The sequence below is a fragment of the Filicampus tigris genome, chromosome 11, assembly GCF_054856515.1.
Source record: "Filicampus tigris isolate MCC_2025a chromosome 11, RoL_Ftig_1.0, whole genome shotgun sequence".
Classification (NCBI taxonomy): Eukaryota; Metazoa; Chordata; class Actinopteri; order Syngnathiformes; family Syngnathidae; genus Filicampus; species Filicampus tigris.
In genome coordinates this window covers 7,263,995-7,283,135 of record NC_141227.1, presented here as the reverse complement: position 1 = coordinate 7,283,135, position 19,141 = coordinate 7,263,995, and the positions used below count along the sequence as shown (strand labels likewise).

Sequence of the window (19,141 nt, the reverse complement as noted above, 5' to 3'; positions counted from 1 at the left end):
GAATCACTTTGCTATTTTACTTAACGACGATCAATGGTTCATCTGTATAGTCTCTTATGTTACATTTCATAATGAAATCACTGTGTTTTAAACCGTCCATTCTGCAACTTCTCCCAGTCTTAGTGGTTGCATATAAATCAAATCTAAAAATCTAAAATCTAATATCAGTGGTGTGTAAAAATGTTTTGTGTTCAATTGTTTTTACGTGTTTAAAAATGTAAAAATGTTGATATGTTTTAATTAATACAAATTAAACAAATTTGCAGAGATCAAGAATAACAACAATACATCACTTCTTTTTTTCTTGGGAAATTTGCTTGGTTCAAGGGGGTGGTGCTGTCTCATGCAAATTCGCATGCTTTTTCTGTCCTCTCTACTGTGGACGCAGTGCTGAGTACGGCTTTTTGTTGCATGCTTGTTTGTCGATGTGGGCCTTCATGAAGACAGCCCATATTGTATTTCACTCATGAGGCAACACATTATCACCAAGTCATCAAATGACATTTATTAATTAATATGCTGGCATAGGCAGCAGAGACACCCAAACATAAATAACTGCTAGCCTTTTTCTTTCACATTGCCAAACACACAAAAAATAAGTACCGTATGTGCCACTTATCAGAAGCTAACACAATTAGCTAACACTAATCAGTGCACCAAGAAAACTCAATGCAATTATACTTACCTTTTGGCTTTGAAACTTGAATGTTACGACTTGAGACTTGCAAATATGTGTTTTACTCCCCCAACGTTTGTAGTCCAACCGTGGGTTGAAAGTGTGGGACGTTGACATAACCTAACTACCTAACTGCAGGGCTGCGGAGAAACTTGGTGTGTGGTACAATATGGCAAAAATCCGAATGGCAGACAAAGTTGAGCACTTAAAAACGTACATTTACCATTTTGCATAGTGTCTAATGAGGACAAGCGGTTTGGAAGATGAATGGGTGGACTCTCTATAATATAATTTTACAATCTATTATAGAATGATTAGGGTGCATTTAGATTTACTTTTGAATAACGTATCTCTCATATCACTGTGCTATCATTTACTGAACACCTACAGTACAGCGCGCACACACAAAAGACAAGGTAAACATGGAATTCACAACAATGGACAGTGACAACACTGTTGTACTGTAAACACTAGAGAAACAATACATGCTATTTAATTTGCTTTGGACTTTCTCTTCCCCAAACATGCTCAAAAGCAAGTAACCTCAGCATAAAATACACAACTTGCCACAAGCCAAGATTTCTCTCCTCATGGTTTATGCACCTCCAAGCTACTGCTGTCGTTTTGATTTACCGCAGGTGTTGTTTGGCTAGACTTGTGTTTTTACGATCGAGCGCCTTATTTTGATGGCATTCAGCTTGCAAAGACAGGGTACAGCCATATGATCCCATGAGTCTCGAATCTCTGCTTACACTGGAGTTACACTGATAGATTTAGACTTCAAACCATAAGGATTTTTGGGGTCTATCACCAGAGTTCTAAATGAACACCTGCCAACCCTCCAAATGTGGGCTAAAATTCATTTTGGTGGTTGTTGATAAAACCTTACCAGCCAGTTTGGCCGGTGATGCATGAGGCAATTGTGTCAGTCAGATATACTTGGGCATCGGGTCTCGAGGATCGATTAGATTGGGAGTAACGTTACGATTCTCCCGGAATCCTTTGCATTTTAAATTTCCGGTTCCTTGTTACGGTGTCTCATCTGCAGACTCGAAGAAGAAGATGCTAATGGAAAAGAAATGTGCACGCACGCGGGTGCACCTGGCACCGATCACACTTGTGGGTTCATTTCGTGTAACTAAATGAAGAATCACCTCAGTGCAATATTTACAATAAGATGATACTGTGCAAGGGAGGTGGCATGACATGTATAAGTTAACAGAGTGCGTGTCTGATGAGCTTGTTGCCCCCTCCCATACAAGACTTCAGTCTACGACGAATTTCATTGTCATAATCGGGTGAGTTAAACAATAAAATATGTTTATTGCCAATATTCACACATCTAACAACTAAAGGGTGGGTCAGCTCAAATACAAATAGCCAGCTAACATAAGAATATGTTGATTATTTTCTATTGCAAAGCGAGCATGTGTTCTCATCTGCAGTAATAGACACGGCATGCCCACAACAGGCACATTGTAAAAACACACTGTACCCACTGCTAATCTGAACTGGGTTACCAAATTGCTCTGTTTTGTATGTCTGCACAGAAGGTGATTCAGTGCATTCTTATTTAGACTCACGTGTGAATTTCTTTTAATGACATTTTCAAAATTAAAGCTCTAGTGAAAGTTAAATATTAATAACTTATAAATTCAAGTTCATAAATTTGGTATTAATACTGGTTCAAAATAACCCTGTGAGAAATTCTCACTTAAGTCAATAAAAAAGTGAAAAGTTAATCGACATACATTTGCAGACAAGTTCAGACGAGTTAATCCAAGAGTGACTGGTAAGAATCTCCATTCAAACAAGGGTGTCCTGACTTTGAAAGGCGACATACAGAAAAATCAAAAGTGTCAAGAGTGGCTGGTGGCCCGATCAAACTGATTGAAATTAAGGACGTGAGCGTTTGGAACACTTCTGTTGTCCTGTCTTGCCACACACTTTAGAAGGTGAGTACCATAGTTAAAGGCAGGTAAATGATATGAGTCATGCCAAATGTTATTTTAATCTGTGCTGTGAGCAGCTAAGAATGAACGGCCGTAGTTTGGACACCCCATAAAGAACCGAAATTGAGAATCGCTTGGAAATGGAATTTTTCAAATTCCAGCCAAGCCCAACCCTACTCTACACTGTTTTGTTCTTGGTCATTTGTACCCCTGGCAGTGACTCCTACATTTCCTACGTAATGTTGCGTAATAACGTTCACCGTTCTAAATCAACTTCTTGACCACCAGCCAATGTGGCTGGTGATTCTCTAAAGTTACCAGCCAATCAGAATTTCCACTAGCCATTTTTTTTTAACTTTAAATACACTGTTTTTATCTACCTCACTCACATTATATCTGTTTGTTTCTTGCACTGCTTGCACTCTGGACTGTAGCGTGAAATACTGGCATTCGCACAGCCAATGGCCATATTAAAAAAAAGAAAATCGATCTGTTAAAAAAATGATAAATAAATAACTTTATTTTGTGTTTGTTTGTTTATTTATTTATTTATTTATTTATTTATTTCAAAAGGGACAATGTATATTAATGAACATCCATCCATTCTCATCCATCCAACCACTTATCGTCACTAGATTCGAGGGAATGCACCTATCACCTATCCCAGCTGTCGCAGATCCTAAAGAACATTTGCATGTAATTATGCCAGATTGTAGACATTGGCTAGTTTACATCTGTAGTCCCTTGGCAGGTTGATGTAACATTTTTGGTATACTTGTGTACTGTTTACTGAGGAGCAACAGAAGTATTTAAAAGTATTTTTTGGAGATTTTTATCCTCGCAATGCTCCAAGGAAGTAAAGGAGGGGGGAAAAGAACAAGGAGTGTGATTTGCATATAAAACATTTATTCATTCTGTATTGATGGGACTTTTGCAAATATATATTTGACTGCGGTGAGAGCGTTATGAAGCGAGGTTGTCTAAGTGACAGTTGCATTTACATCTTCATTTGGTTCACAAAGATGATTTACACAACTTTAAAACTGTATAGTTAAGAATAATAAATTAAAAACCCTGTCACCGTGTGTGTTTTCTCCACCTGTCTGCACCCACCTGCAATCAAACAGCTGCGCCTGTTTCCAATCAACCTTGGCTAGCATTTGGGTTCGGCTCCCAATAAAGAATGGTGCCAGAGTATTGTTTTGTGTCCTGTTTCGGCGCTTGTCAATCCTCTTGGTCCATTTTTTCTGTCACATCCAGTCTCGTCATTTTCAGTTCAAGTTTGCCTATTTGTGTATTTCAGGAACACTGTAAATTTGTGTCTTCTTTTTCCTTTGCTCAGTGTACTTATGCTTTTTTTTTGTTTTGTTTTTTTAATCTTTAAGTACTACTATGATTTTATGTTTCATTTTGTGTAGAAAGGTTTTTGTTCCAAATCTTATTGTTCTCCATTCTGTGAGTGTAAGGCCATTCCTGACAGTTACGCTCTCTGAAGTATGTGTAAGGGAAAAAAAAAAAAAAATCACTCGCCGTGGTTGTGGTCAGTTTGCTTCTCGTAAACCTCTTTTCGCAGGGTAGTCAGAAACTCACAAGATCCTGAAGACTTATATGTAGGTTTTGCCCAACATGGAGTGGTCAGCCAAAATACACGCAAACACAACAAAAATGGCATCAAGTGTGCTGGGACATTGACAATATGGTCACTGCACCTGCTGGAGTGCCTTGGTGGGGTTGATTCTGTTTGAGCTGCCGATGCCTCAGATGTCACTAAGATACCCAAACGTAAGTATCGAGACATTTGAGGGACTGTGTTTGTAGCATCGTATCACAAATGGAAGCTGTGTTGTTGTCAATAAATAGACTCACACTACGACCACATAATGAACAGAGCGGCTTGTCAGTGCAGCAATGAAAGTTAATACAACAGTTACATGTTGACAGGTAGCCAAAAATCTGTAAGTAGCTGGCAAAATCCTTTTTTGTGACAGCCTGTCACAGGTAAATGTACAGTATATGTGAGAAACACTGAGGCTTCACTATCTTATTTTGCGGAGCCGATCGATGACGTAATTGTTAGATCTGCAAATTAAAGACATTTCGACCCATCACAAAATATGCATAAAGTGCAAAATATACTGATACGATCTAGCCAATCAGCTCGGTGTTAAGTCTAGGTAGACATGCAGTCATATAAGAATCCCATCTATCTTCTTCAAGGCTCGAAATATGGTGTTTTCTTTGCAGAGCAGTTTTGCGAATCAACAACTTCATTTAAATGCATAACACGGAGATTCTCTGTCACCAAAACCTGCCGTTCGGGTGCGGTCAGTTCATAGGGTTATCGATAACTGCGTTTCAAAAATCTCTTTTTATTATAGCCCATTTCATTTTCTTTGTGGCAATCTGCTTCTTCCTTGACAATCCCACCATGTTTTTGTTACTCAAAAAATAATACGTCACAGTACGCTGTACTAAGTCTTAAAACCCAATAGAGGGTTGCAGTTTTTCCATTGCAGTGGTAGGTGTGTGGTGCTCAATTGCTCGTTGCGTGCCGATGATTCGCAAACTGTAATTTTTTTTTCGCCACAGTGATCCACCTCACTCATGTTCAGCAGCATTGCTCAAGGTGCGGTGGGCCTGAGTAGATAATTAACAAGGCGCCCACCAGCAGTGTTCACCTGTTAAAATAAAGAACAATATAGCTGCTACTTAGTCTTAGATCCCATAGTGTCTCATAATTAAAGGAATGGCCTATTATTATGAACCGGTAACTGAGAAAAGGGAGATGGAACTGAAAGGAGTGATCATCAATGTCATACTGGCTCCATACAGTGTATTTAGTGCAGCTGTTGCCCCCCTCTGCGATGAGCTGAGCAAGGAGGGTCCTCTGCTGCCGTTGATGTTCATCATGACCAAATTCCCACCAGTGATCAGTCATAAAAGCTCTGCGAAGACTTATTAATGTACTTTGACAAAGACAGATTCCACAGGGCAGTTTAAGAACTGTCAGTTAACACCAGGTGTTAGAATGCATCTCTTTCCCAAGTGTAAATCCACTGCTTGGTTTCAGATTAATCTGTTCATTTTTTTGGTGACAAATCCCTGAAAGGAAATGTACTACAGTAAAAATGTACAATACACGAGTGCATCCATGCATGCATGTATGTATATACACACACACACACACACCCACCCACACACACACACACACATACATAAATGCTTCACATGGTTAAAATACAGATTCACAAACATTATAGAGTTAATACGAAAAAAGAATCAAGTCTTACTGGAATGCCTGCCTATCCAAATGTGTCTTCAACTGTTTTTTTTTTTTTTATGTCTACAGAAGAGGTGGCATTTAGCTCAAATGGAAGAACATTCCACAAACAACAAAGCAACAGAAAGCAAGGCTCTCACTTTTAGTATTTCATCTTGTGTGAGGGACTCTAAGTAAAAGGTGGTCAGCAGAGCACAGTGGGCTAACAGGACAATAAAATGACACCATATCCACCAAGTATTCAAGACTGACCATTTGAGGGCTCTGTAAAATCATTTTCACATACGTAATTGTCCATGACAAGAAAGGAGCCCGGCGGAAGAGAATCACAAGGTCACTCATGCTGAACATTTCTAAAGACATTTACATGCTGCAAAACCATTATTGACTTAATGACCTCTTGCAAGAGTTTGACCTGTTCCAAACCCCAAATATTTTGCCAAGTTCACCTTGCCTCACCTGTACAACTCTACATGTGGAATGAATGCTAGAGGTGGTGCAGCATTACTGATGACAGACATTTGGATCAGTTGAGCCATGATCTTGACGGCTCATTTGATTATATTAAATTGTTGAAAATGTTTTATGTTAATTTATAAAGGATGCTGTTTACATAGTATGTTTTGAGAAAAGGGTCATATCTTTCCAAACAATATATTTTTCTATTCTTCTGTGGAAGTTGCTGCGCATTAATTGCTGGTTAAAAATACTTGCTGCCCTCTTTCAAATGTAAAAGGTTAAGTATACTTAATACAAGTTGTCCCCATCAATGATTATGTCCAGGGGTGGAGAGAGAATTGTGGAGGTAATAATAAGAGCAATATTTTTTTAAATAATGCATCCTTTATATATACAGGAAATTATGTTTTCTGTTGTATAGTTATATAAGATCAAAAGTAATTTAAAAAAATCATTTCAATCCTGTCAGCAGCAAAATGCCCAAAATAGGACATATACAGAAAAGGAAGGACATTTTGATGCATGTTTGAAAATTCTTACTTCACCTACGTACCTCTCCCTGATGCAGTCAATTAGTTTGTATCAGAGGTCAACAATGTGAGATTCACAATTTGGTATGAATACATTTGGGTTGAAGACTGCTACTTGCAATCATCATAAGGCAAATGTGCTACTGCCACTAGGACTGCAATTTTCTTATTGTATAAAAGTTGCCCAGTCACAGTCTACTTTCAGTTCTGACACCTCAGTAAACATTGCTAACCACTTTCCTGCTTTTTGTTAGTGAGGCACACAAAAACGAATTGCACTTACTGCTTGACATATGATGGGATATTTGATTCGATTGATGCCGCCGGCAAACACAGCGAAGGTCAGAGCCGTATGGAAGCAGAAGTTGAGAAGTATATGCCATCCCTTCCGACTGATGCGGATTGCACTGCCAAAAGAAAGATCAATATATAAAAAATTAGCATGTCTCAAAGCAAAAATAGACTTCATAGTAAATTAGTCTATGGTATCGCATTGCCTTGGCCACCACTTCATCACTTCCAGAATCACTTCGCTGTGATAATGTTTATACTTACGAAGCCAGAATTCTAGAGTGAAGGTTCACACAGTATACTTTTTATTAATCAATGTGCATTTTTTCAATCACTTCTATGAATAAAAAATATATTTGTTAAAAATAGTATTGCACTGATATAACAAACAACTACACTTAACCAAATCAGCACACATTGTGCACTATTGCCTCTGCTACACTTGCTCAGGTCAAAATAGTCTTTAAAAAGCAACAACACCATGAACAACGATTCTGGAGACGTATCTATACGTCATGGCGTCAAAAGAGTTAAGATCCCAAATAGTAGATGCTAAATTATGTGTTCCTGCGGTTGGAAACAATGCAAAAGTGGTGAAGACGACCATATTTATAAGATAGTTTTGCACTTTTTGGGACAGCAACTCCAGTGCAAAATGAAGTTTGAAGTAACGGAATTGGAAGTGTTAGTGGAAGAGGCAAACAAACATATTACTGCATTGCACAATGTAAACATATATCAATTGACCTGATAATTTTGGAGAAGCCTGCAATTGCATTAAAGCCAAGTTGTTGTTTTTTTTAACTCTACCAGAGTGAGTGAAAATCAGATGTATAACCATGTGCAATTGTCAGAGGTGAGCATTTTACAAGATTTTGCTGGTCTGTCAGCGTCCAGGGTACCCATCCGTCATTCGTCACTCCATAATTTTTCATAATGAACTGAATTGTAATCGTCAGTCCGTCAGTCGGTCTGTCAGTCAGTCTGTCAGAAGTCTGTTGGTGCGTCAGTCGGTCCCCCCAAAAACATCAGAAAAACAAGCGTCCAGCAGTGATAGGCTAATGGTCCGTCAGTGACGGATGACAATTACACTGACGGGTGAAACCACACTTCTGTCATTCGTCAGTCCATAATTTTTAAAGGTGTCCCATGATTCGTCAATCATCAGCAAAACGGGAGTCCGTCAGTGACGGACTGACGGACCGGTCCGTCGGTCTGACGGAATGCCCACCTCTGCCAATTGTCATCCAGGAGCACAGAAATTCAAATTAAAAGGAATTTTGTCTTGGGTGATATGATTCCTTTTTGTGACTGCCTTGTTCAGCCCTAAGGTCATTCAGAAGCTTTAAAACTGCATTGCTGAATAGAGGATACAGAATGTAAGGATATTTTTTGGGGGGCATTTAAAAAATGCTTACACAAGCAGAAACATACTTCTATGTCACTTTGGTCACATTATTAATAGATTGCAGCTGAAAATAAGTAACGCCATCCATTCATCTTCTATTAGGCTTATCCTGTTGGGTCACTGAGAGCTGGTGCTGATCTCAGCCTACTCTGGACAAAAGGTGAACTACAACCCGAACTGGTCAACAATCAATCTCGGGGCACATGTAGAGACAACGGCCATTTCCACTCATATTCACAATCATTGATTTAAATTGAATCCATGCTACCAACAGTCAAGTCGGGCAAGGGTACCACTGCACCATCAATGAAATAAATAAGCTACAGTAACTCTTTAACTGTAATTCCTCAAATTTGTTTTACAATGATGGACCTGAGGCAAAGAGCATCCCAACGTGTCATTAATGTCACGACACGGAGTGGTACTTTACGTACATACAAACAGAAATCACTCTGACTAAAAGGGGAATGAGGATTATTTCTGGTTCGCTAGATCAATTGAAGCTTGTTGTAAAACAATGTACTTGTATTTCCTTTGAGCTTAGGGTTACACAGCCATGGGCAAAGCATTAACCCACTTCACCATGTTCTATCCAGCTGTTAGAGAATAGACTGAATAGGTCATACAACGACAACATACAGTTTGACACACTTTTAACAACAGTTATTTTTGTTGAATCCATAGTAGTCATTTTAGCAATACAAAATATTATATAACCTGGATATCGTTATGGTCCAAAATGGCGATCCAGTAGCCAACTTCAAGGAGATGAAGCATTGGCAGCAGTGAGCTATGAGGGAGGTCTGGGGCCAGGCTTCGCAGCTCTGCTGCCTCTGCCACAGTCTAGATATTGAACTGCATCCAGCAAAGAGGCCATAAATCATGCTGGCTGCTGGCCTCGCTGGAAGGAGGTTTTCATAGTCTCTGCACTAAGTTTTCATTGGGTCAAGTACATTAACCTGTAACCCTGCACACCCCTATCCCTCAGAGTCTGGGATGAATTGGGATGTCCTCTAGCCTTATGTTTGATCCCCACAACCAAATTTTACTCCAAGAAAAAGTTATTACGTGTCAAATTGCAGATCTTCATTCAGGTAGCTGCCCACTAATCCTTATTCTAATTATCCCAAATCTGAATGCATTACTTCAAGAGTCTTACAGGAAAAAAATGTCTTTCAATACTTGCAGTGTGGGCTGGCACTTGAGAGGCACAAATGTGAGTATACCACAGATTAAAACGTCACATTTTGTAAATATATCCCATTTGCAACTCTGCCCGATACTAGTTATGGGTGCAGAGTTTTAGTTCAAAACACATCCCCCTGGCAGATTTCAGACTGTGATCAGATTGTGTGTCTCACACTCAAACAACACATCAAAAAGGGGACCAAGCCTTAGCTGCTCTGGCTCCAACCTTTTGGAATAGTCTTCCTCAACCGATGACGTGCCGATTCAATGGATGCCTTAACGTAATTAAAAAAACAACTCTATAGGTAGGTCTTCTTATAGAAATGTTTAAGTGCTATGTGTCATAAAAAGTGTCATAAAAATATTTACTTACAGTATCAGTGTTTGATGGTTGTGGATATCGTCATTTATCCAGGTCATTTCTTTCTCAGGGCAATGAGTTAATTGCATTTGGACTGCTCTGTTTGTCTTTGAAGACGTTTTTGGCTCTCATCCGAGAATGCTTCATCAGTCAATGCAACAAGCCTTGGTTAAGACAGACCAGCATGAGTTGGTATGGAAAACCCGACTATTTATGCTCCAAGTGTGACGCTCGTTGCCCTACCACGGATGGTATCGACCATCGTTAAAGCCCGTGTCCCACTGGGTGGAAAAGGTTGATTTCTGCGTTTGTCTGGCAACCAGTTCAAGGTGTACCCTGCCGACTGCCCGAAGACAGCTGGGATAGGCTCTGGCACGCCCGCAACCCTTGTGAGGATAAGCGGTATAGATAATGGATGGATGGATGGATGGATGGAAAAGCTTTTTCGTCACGGTTTGTTGAAGGCCGTAAACACGTTAGCCAGACCTTCGCCGACAGTTTTAAAGCGAAGTCTTTGCGACCGTTTGCAACCTTGAACGAACCCTGATGAAAAAAAATCTGCGGCCTGTGCGGGAAAAAGTTGAATGGTTGAAACTCCCTCATTAATGTTCCATTTAATTGTGAAAAGGTTGGGAGCAGGTCACGGGGAACTAGGTTTTTGTTGTCTGAGGCGAAATCATTGAGTTTCCTGAGAATGTTTGAAAGGACTGTATGTGGGATTAATGTCGTAAAACACCTCCTCTGTTTAAAGATCGTATTTACACTTGCACATACTGTAGATGCCTTTTCTTGCTCCTCTTTCAAACCACGTCCTCTCTGTTCAGAATATGTACATTTTCGTCCTCGAAAGAGTGCTCCTTCTCTTTGAGGTGCAGGTGGACACCTGGGTCTTGACCTGAAGGGTTAGCCGGTCTGTGTTCAGTGGTTGTTTGGTTTCCCCAATATACAGTATATATTTGTGCCTCACTGCACTTGACTGCATGCACCAGATTGCTTTTCTGAGATTGAGGTTTCCGGTCTTTGGGGTGTACCAGACTTTGTCTCAGGGTGTTACCAGGTTTGAAGTGTACTGGAATATTATGTTGGTTGAAAATGCTTCTGAGTTTGTCAGACAGACTGATACATATGGAATGAAATATTCATAATGTCAGTGTTAGCTTTCTTTCCACGGTATAAAGGAAAAACAATTCAATGTATTTTTCAAAAACATATTGCCTATTACACTTGAAAATGCACAAATACATCTTTAAATATAAACCCATAGTTGCAATCAAACATGTTTAACATTACAAACAAGAAATACTCTGAAATACTGTTGCTATGTATGATCCAGTCATAGCATTCACATTTTAATGGGTTAACACATGGGCCCATTTGGAATTCTTGTAGTCATGCTCAAGATCCCTGAAATGTCCTAATAGCACATGTAAAAATAAATTGTTATAGTTGCAGTTATAATGCATTGTATAATAATTAAAATAACACTGTGCTGTAAGAAGGGCGGCACGGTGGTCGACTGGTTAGCACGTCCGCCTCACAGTTCGGAGGTCATGGGTTCGATCCCGGCTCCGGCCTCCCTGTGTGGCGTTTGCATGTTCTCCCCGTGCCTGTGTGGGTTTTCTCCGGGCACTCCGGTTTCCTCCCACATTCCAAAAACATGCATGGTAAGTTGATTGGACTCTTTAAAATTGCCCCTAGGTGTGATTATGAGTGCGGATGTTTGTCTCTGTGTGCCCTGCGATTGGCTGGCAACCAATTCAGGGTGCCCGAAGACAGCTGGGATAGGCTCCAGCACGCCCTGCGACCCTTGTGAGGCTAAGCGGCGTCGATAATGGATGGATGGATGTGCTATAAGAAGTAAAATGTAATACGATTTTGTTTTTATTGCAAAATATTAATTGTACTCTATTATAAATTCGTTATATCTAATGCACTGTTGATATTCCATGTCGCAGAACACATTGAAATAGCTAATGCGCTGTCATGTAGCTGTCCCCAGCAGCTTTGTTGGCAGTACAATCACTCATTATCACAGTGGTTGTTTTATAACTCGTCGTGGTGCAGAATTTGGATAAGAAACGCATGTTAACAGCTTTATTTGTAATCCAAACAGTGTTTGTTAAAAATGTTGGCATGTTCTTTAATGGATATTGGTTTTGCGCCTCAGGTGCATATGCTGGCCATGAAGGGGTGAAAATCCCCCCCAGTAAAGGCATTTGATAAAGCACGATGGCCAGCAGAGTCAACTGTAAATTAAAAAAATATAGATATTACAATAAATTACACACTAGCTCACTATGCATTTTGAAAGTGACGTTGCAATGTGTACCTAATAGAATAAAGGCTTTCTGCTCGATCTGAGGTGAAATATATATCGTAGAAATAATGTTTTGTGGTTTTAAACTCATTATACTTGAAATTAAGGATGCTGTATTGTTCATTTGCTAATAAAACAATTTCAGTATGATGGGAAATTTGACAATTAACAATTTGAGTTGTTAATCCAGAGGAAATTCAAGATTCAAGTATTTTTTTGTAACCGCCCCATACATTTTAACATTAATATTTCCTCTTTTTTATTTGTTTTATTATGCTGGTATCAGACATTTCAACACAACCATTTTAGCCTATAATGAAACAAAAACATTTGTGTCACTGGTTGTATTGAGAACAACGGATTGAGAACAGAGGGATTAGGGAAGTGTTATTAAATTCCATCTGAGCCCAACAAAACCAAAAATGTAACTTACTTTACTGAGCATATACTTTATGTGGAACACAAGAACGTACAGTGCAGTGAGCATCATTTCTATTTAATTCCCAAGGTTCATTACCTTAATGATACTTGTCACATCGCTTCCTAATCTACTGCTTCTCAACAGTGGGACATATTCTTTTGTTGTTGTTGTCTATCTTCAAAAATGTAGCACATAGTAGCAATGATGGGATTTGGACAACACCGAAGAAAACTGTCTCTCTTTTTTTTTTTTTTTGGGTGATTTCACATTCAGATAAGAAAAATAGACTGACATTTGCAAAAACAATATATTACAGGAGGCGGCACGGTGATCGACTGGTTAGCACGTCCACTTCACAGTGCAGGGGTCGTGGGTTCGATCCCGGCCCCGGCCTCCCTGTGTGGAGTTTGCATGTTCTCCTCGTGCCTGATGTTTGTTTGTCTCTGTGTGCCCTGCGATTGGCTGGCAACCAGTTCAGGGTGTCCACCGCCTACTGGGATAGGCTGCAGCACTCCCCGCGACCCTTGTGAGGATAAGCGGTATGGATAATGGATGGATGGATATATTACAGGAGTTGCAAGAAAATGAAATTATTTAATTTTGCACTTCAAAGGTGAAGCATGACAGAAAACATTTGAGAACCACTAATCCCTTTATCATACGTTTGAATGCATGTGCAGTATGATTTGAGAACAAATTCTGCAATGAATAACCTACAGACTCTAGCCTTGAGCAATCCCTCTTGCATTTTCTCCATTTATCACCCTGTTAGTGCTTCACAGATTATCATCTTGAGTGATACTACACAACTAAAGTGTTACGAAACAGAGACGGTGTTTAGTACTGAGGAGTGACAAGGCGATGAAGGAGCGAGGGGAGAAGAGATGCTAAAATGGGTGTCCTTGACGGAAAACTGTTTTCTCAGCATGTTGGAAGATTTAATGCTACAATAAATTGAGTTTGTCTCACTTTAATTTTACTTTTTTGTCTTTGAATAATGATGAAATTATAAACCGTATTAAGTATGAACCTTGATGTGCATATATAATTTTAATGTAACGATAATGAATAGAGGTCATAGTTGTATGGTCACTGTTGTTTCCAGACCTTTTCATTAAGTAAAATATAAATCTGTTAATTATTGAAGGTCCTGCAGAGTGTAAGGTGGCAAAAAAAAATCATGCTGAAATTCAGCGGCCCAGATAAAGCCATTCATCTCGTCTCCACCCACTATTGGTTATTCTGAAAAAAATATTCTCAAAACATATCTTTCTGTGTAAATAGGGGGAAACAACAATAGGTACACTGTTTTTGCACTCTATTAGACGATTCAATAATGTACCTAATCGTCACGATACACTGTCACAGTTTGGATGCAAGATCCAAAGTATACGATACTATGGGGAAGAGATAAATGCGTAGTTTGCGATGCTTAGTCTGTTAACAGTATTCTTTGTTCTTATCACCATGCCACAAAAATGGAACAAAAGAGGTCTGAGTACCACTCTGTAATTCTTTAGAACAGGGATCGATAACTTAAACGCTGGAGGGGGCCACAATTTTTCATCAGTGCTACTAAGGGGCCACAGAGGACTATGTACTTCCTTACCAGATATATGACAACATTTTTAAACATGGACAAAATACGTGCATACGTGGAAAATATGTGCTCTTAATATATTTAATTTTTCATAGTACATTTCTCATTGCATGTATAAAAAATCACTATTGAACAAGAAAGAGTTTAAAGCAAATAACAGAATAACCACATAATGTAATTTTACTTTCCAATACAAAGGAATAATAATTACCATTCAAGGATGGCACAAAACTGATGACTAGCATACCAAGTTTAAGTGCAAGAACTAATTTTGTGTACTTTTTTACAAAAATCAATATCATACAATGTTTTGATATTACTGAGGCACTATGTTTGTCTTAAATGTCATTCAAAATCTGCAAAAAATGATTAGGCCTACTCATCCAGCCATTGTCTTCCGCTTATCTGAGGTTGGGTCGGGGGGCAGCATCTTAAGCAGGTAAGGTGAACATATATGAACATAGTGTTTGTTATGGACAATCCGTGACGAGCACAGAAGCCCAGTAACAGAACACCCCTCGGGTTCAGACTGGGGGGGGTCGTTCCTCCCAATCACGCCCTTCCAAGTCTCACTGTCATTGCCCACGTGAGCATTGAAGTCCCCCAGCAAAACAATGCAGTCCCCAGGGGGAGCGCTCTCCAGCATACCCCCCACGGACTCCAAAAAGGGTGGGTAAAAAAATAAAATCAGTTTTTATGTACCGAAAATATACCGAACCGAAGTTTCCAAAAAAACGAACCGAACCGAAATGTGATTTAGTGTACCGTTACACCCCTACAATGCACACTTCAACATAAGTATTTGCTAAAGGGGTGAATTTTCTCACCTGTGATGCACTATATATGTGATGATGGAGGCAAAGAGGCAGAGCAGCATGACCGCCGTGCAGGCATACACGACTGGGTGCAAAAACTCCGCTGGGTATGGGGGGAAAGACAGCACCTTCTTCAGATCCTGGGAATAGAGGGAGCAAAATGGAGATTAGAGGAAAGACGGTAGTTTCATGATAAATAGTTTGAGCACTTTAGTCTAATGAGGAATAAAAATGAGCAAGTTTTTGGCCTCCATCTCTACAAAAGCCAACCAAGGAAAGCTGATGAAATGAACATATACAATACGTTGCCACAGTATACTGTTGATAAGACAGACAAGTACAACTGTAATACAAATGACCTTCCCAAAAGCATTGGCGATTGAATGTTCAACTCAACTTTATTTATTGAGCACTTGAAAAAAAGCAAACACAGCTGTAACAAAGCACTGTTTATAAGACTGAACATAAAACATACAATTTGTAGTAGTCGTAGTCATGATATGCTGTCCAATTCATCTCAAAAGACAAAGAACACTGTTGATTCAACATTTCATCCAGGTCTTTTGGTAATTTAGTTGACACTGTATGGCAGAGAGACATATTGCAAAAGAAAATTCGTGCTTTTGTCCTTTTCAAGGAAGTGTTGTTACAGAGGCGGTGGCCATTGAGTATTATCAGCACAGCACCACTGTGATCCAACTCAAAACACAAACATATTATAATAAATAACAATATGAGGTTTGTATTAGGTCTGTTGCATTGGAAATAGACAAAATGATGATTTCCATTGTGATGGACTGATAGTATAGCAAATACTGGACACTGGGCTATTGAATCGAGATTACAATATGGGAAACTGTATCAAACAATTTTTACCTACAAGCCTGTGCTCGGATCAAGCAAGGATGTGGCAGTATTGGTTCCTAACATACAGGGTAGGTAGGGGATATTACGACCACTGAACATTGGCATTTGGGATTCATGATGTTAAATTAAGCATACATTATATCCACTGCCCTGTCAGCTCAAGTGACCACATATCCATTTGTATCCCCAAAGGTAGTGTGCATACAGCAGACATGGTCTAACCCCATTGTTATCTGTGACTGATGAAGCAACATTAATCCCACTAGCACATCATGTTTTCAGAAATATTGGAAGAGACATTTAATTCAACTGAACAAGGTTGTAATATAGTACAAGGTGAAAGTTTTTTAGGCAAGGGGTTAATATAGAGCAACAGAGACATTCAATCTTCAGTTAACTGGCTCTAATAACCAGAGGTAGGCCTTCCGCCATAGTAACGGACCAGTCCGTCTATCCGTCGACGGACGCCCATTTTGTAGGCGATAAAGGAAAGAAAAAAAGATGAACGGACTAGCATAGTCGGAAACACATTGTTTCCATCTATGTAATCGTCTATTACATTTTGCGTCTAATTTCGCGGTGGAAAGAGTCAAAGATCACATGAAGGATGATTCCCTCACAATTATGCTGTTACCAACCAATATCACATGTAGCAAACCTCGCTCCATTCGTCAAGAATGAATCAGCCCAATCAAATCTGAGATGCATGTTACCAGTCCTCTGTAAATGGGCAGTTTACTGTGAAATATGAATGTACTGTATGTCTATTGTTTGGGTTGTCCATAATCACACGTATGCAGTACATTATGAATGTATCCAACCATGAGGCCATTGGAATCTTAAAACAGCCTTTTAGTGAGAAAGTGTAACTCCTAAAACAGATTAAGACAAACTACATTGCCAATATTTACTATGTGAGAGAAAACTCATTCATCTCCTGATGAATTGTGTTTGCCAGAATGAAAAAAATACAACCGATAGAAAAGGGAAACAGAAGTAAAGAATGTCTTTACAACGGATAGCTTTTTCTTCCGAAAGCAAAAACACAATGGCTGGAAATTGGACTGAAAATTGACCGGAATGATACAATGTGCTGAACTTATAGATGTAAACTTAGGTGCTCAATGACAAGACAGAGAATAAGAGGTTCCAACATATCAAACCGCTTCACCCAGTTTGTTAATTAATGATTAACAAGCAAATATTAAGTCTTTATTTACCCTGAGAGCGATGTCATGGAAGGACAATGAAAATTGGTTAATTACAGTGATATGCAATGATGGAAAACAAATGCCCATGGCACCAGCAAGAAAATGAGCTGAAATTAAGTTTTTTATTTGGTGAGTTAAATTATGTACGTGTAATTGAACTGCATGGTTGAATTTGTGAGAAACATGTCCACACAACCATCAAGACATGCAAAGGTCATAGAGAATTTTCGACAGTTGAGTTGCATTATCGAAACAAAACCAATCCATTCAGCTTTGGCTGCTATGTGGCTGGAGATAACCTACTTGTCTTCAACCACCCAGCTTCTTCAGGCAGACCCCAAGGAACCTCGGGTCCAGAAGAACATCATAATTCCTACATTTCTTTTTTAAATCAACCCCAGAGCCTCAGCTCATTCAGCCTGTGTATGTCATGTATTGACAATGTGCTTGTTGAGAAAGAGGCAAGATACGCAGTTAGTGAATAACTCATGAAGGGGTAGGGGGTGTGAATTCCAAAGTCGTCGCTGAGGGCTATGTTGGGACAAGGGTATATGACTATGGACATCACATAAGATATCTGTTGAGATATTAAGGATAAGGAATGACTACATAATTCCATCCATCCATTATCTGTACCGCTTCTCCTCACAAGGGTCGCAGGGCGTGCTGGAGCCTATCCCAGCTGTCTTTGGGCAGTAGGCGGGGGACACCCTGAACTGGTTGCCAGCCAATCGCAGGGCACACAGAGACAAACATCCGCACTCACAATCACACCTAGGGGCAATTTAGAGTATCCAATCAACTTACCATGCATGTTTTTGGAATGTGGGAGGAAACCCGAGTGCCCGGAGAAAACCCACGCAGGCACGGGGAGAACATGCAAACTCCACACAGGGAGGCCGGAGCCGGGATCGAACCCACGACCTCTGAACTGTGAGGCGGACGTGCTAACCAGTCGACCACCGTGCCGCCTGACTACATAATTTGACTAGAGAAAACTATGATCCTTTTTTAGCATCCCTTTTTTTCCACAAGGGAAAGCTTGAATTTGGACTGTTAACAAAATATTGGTTGAGCCTCAGATTCAGAAAGAGCTGAATAGCTGGAAGAGGTCTGGCGAAGCCAGAGGAGCTGGAGACAAACATTTTATGAAAAAGCAAGACGCACGAGGGGAGGGGTGTGTTTGGTTTGCTGACTGGTAGTGAGCAGGTTACCGCCAGATGTGAAGCAGTTGGGATGACTATACGCACATCCAGCTCCTCCTTTCATGGAAAACTGTGAATTATTTCTGAGTGAGCTGCTGCCCCTAGTGTAGGAGCTCATCTATCTTGTAGTATGGGTAAAAGAAGAATAAAAGATTTGTACCACATCACAAAGAATGGGATGTTCCAGGGATGTTCCTTCTGCTTGTAAGGAAGAATGAAGCAAAGAAAATGGAGACGGATCCCAGTCTGAATTTTGGTCTGACCCTCACCAGTGGTTTACCAGTATTAGAAACTAGTGGAGGCTTGCCTGTAGAAGGCGGCAGGGTGCTGCCCTCCTGCCCAGGTGAGTCACCTTGAAAGGAACAAAAATGTAATATCCATCCATTATCGATACCGCTTATCCTCACAAGGGTTGCGGGGCGTGCTGGAGCCTATCCCAGCTGTCTTCGGGCAGAAGGCGGGGGACACCCTGAATTGGTTGCCAGCCAATCGCAGGGCACACAGAGACAAACATCCGCACTCACAATCACACCTAGGGGCAATTTAGAGAGTCCAATCAA

General features: G+C 40.0%; 1 protein-coding gene across 2 annotated transcripts in view; it reads right to left on the bottom strand.

The window, feature by feature from the left end:
• adgra1b (adhesion G protein-coupled receptor A1b) overlaps nucleotides 1-19,141 on the bottom strand; it is a 206,699-nt gene that overhangs the window by 20,630 nt on the left and 166,928 nt on the right. For both annotated transcript variants that reach the window (XM_086045684.1, XM_086045686.1), the window contains exons 15-16: nucleotides 15,311-15,438; nucleotides 7,181-7,304 (exon numbers count right to left, since the gene is read on the bottom strand). In XM_086045684.1, coding sequence (XP_085901810.1) covers nucleotides 7,181-7,304; nucleotides 15,311-15,438 — 252 coding nt within the window. The remainder of the gene's footprint in view (nucleotides 1-7,180; nucleotides 7,305-15,310; nucleotides 15,439-19,141) is intronic.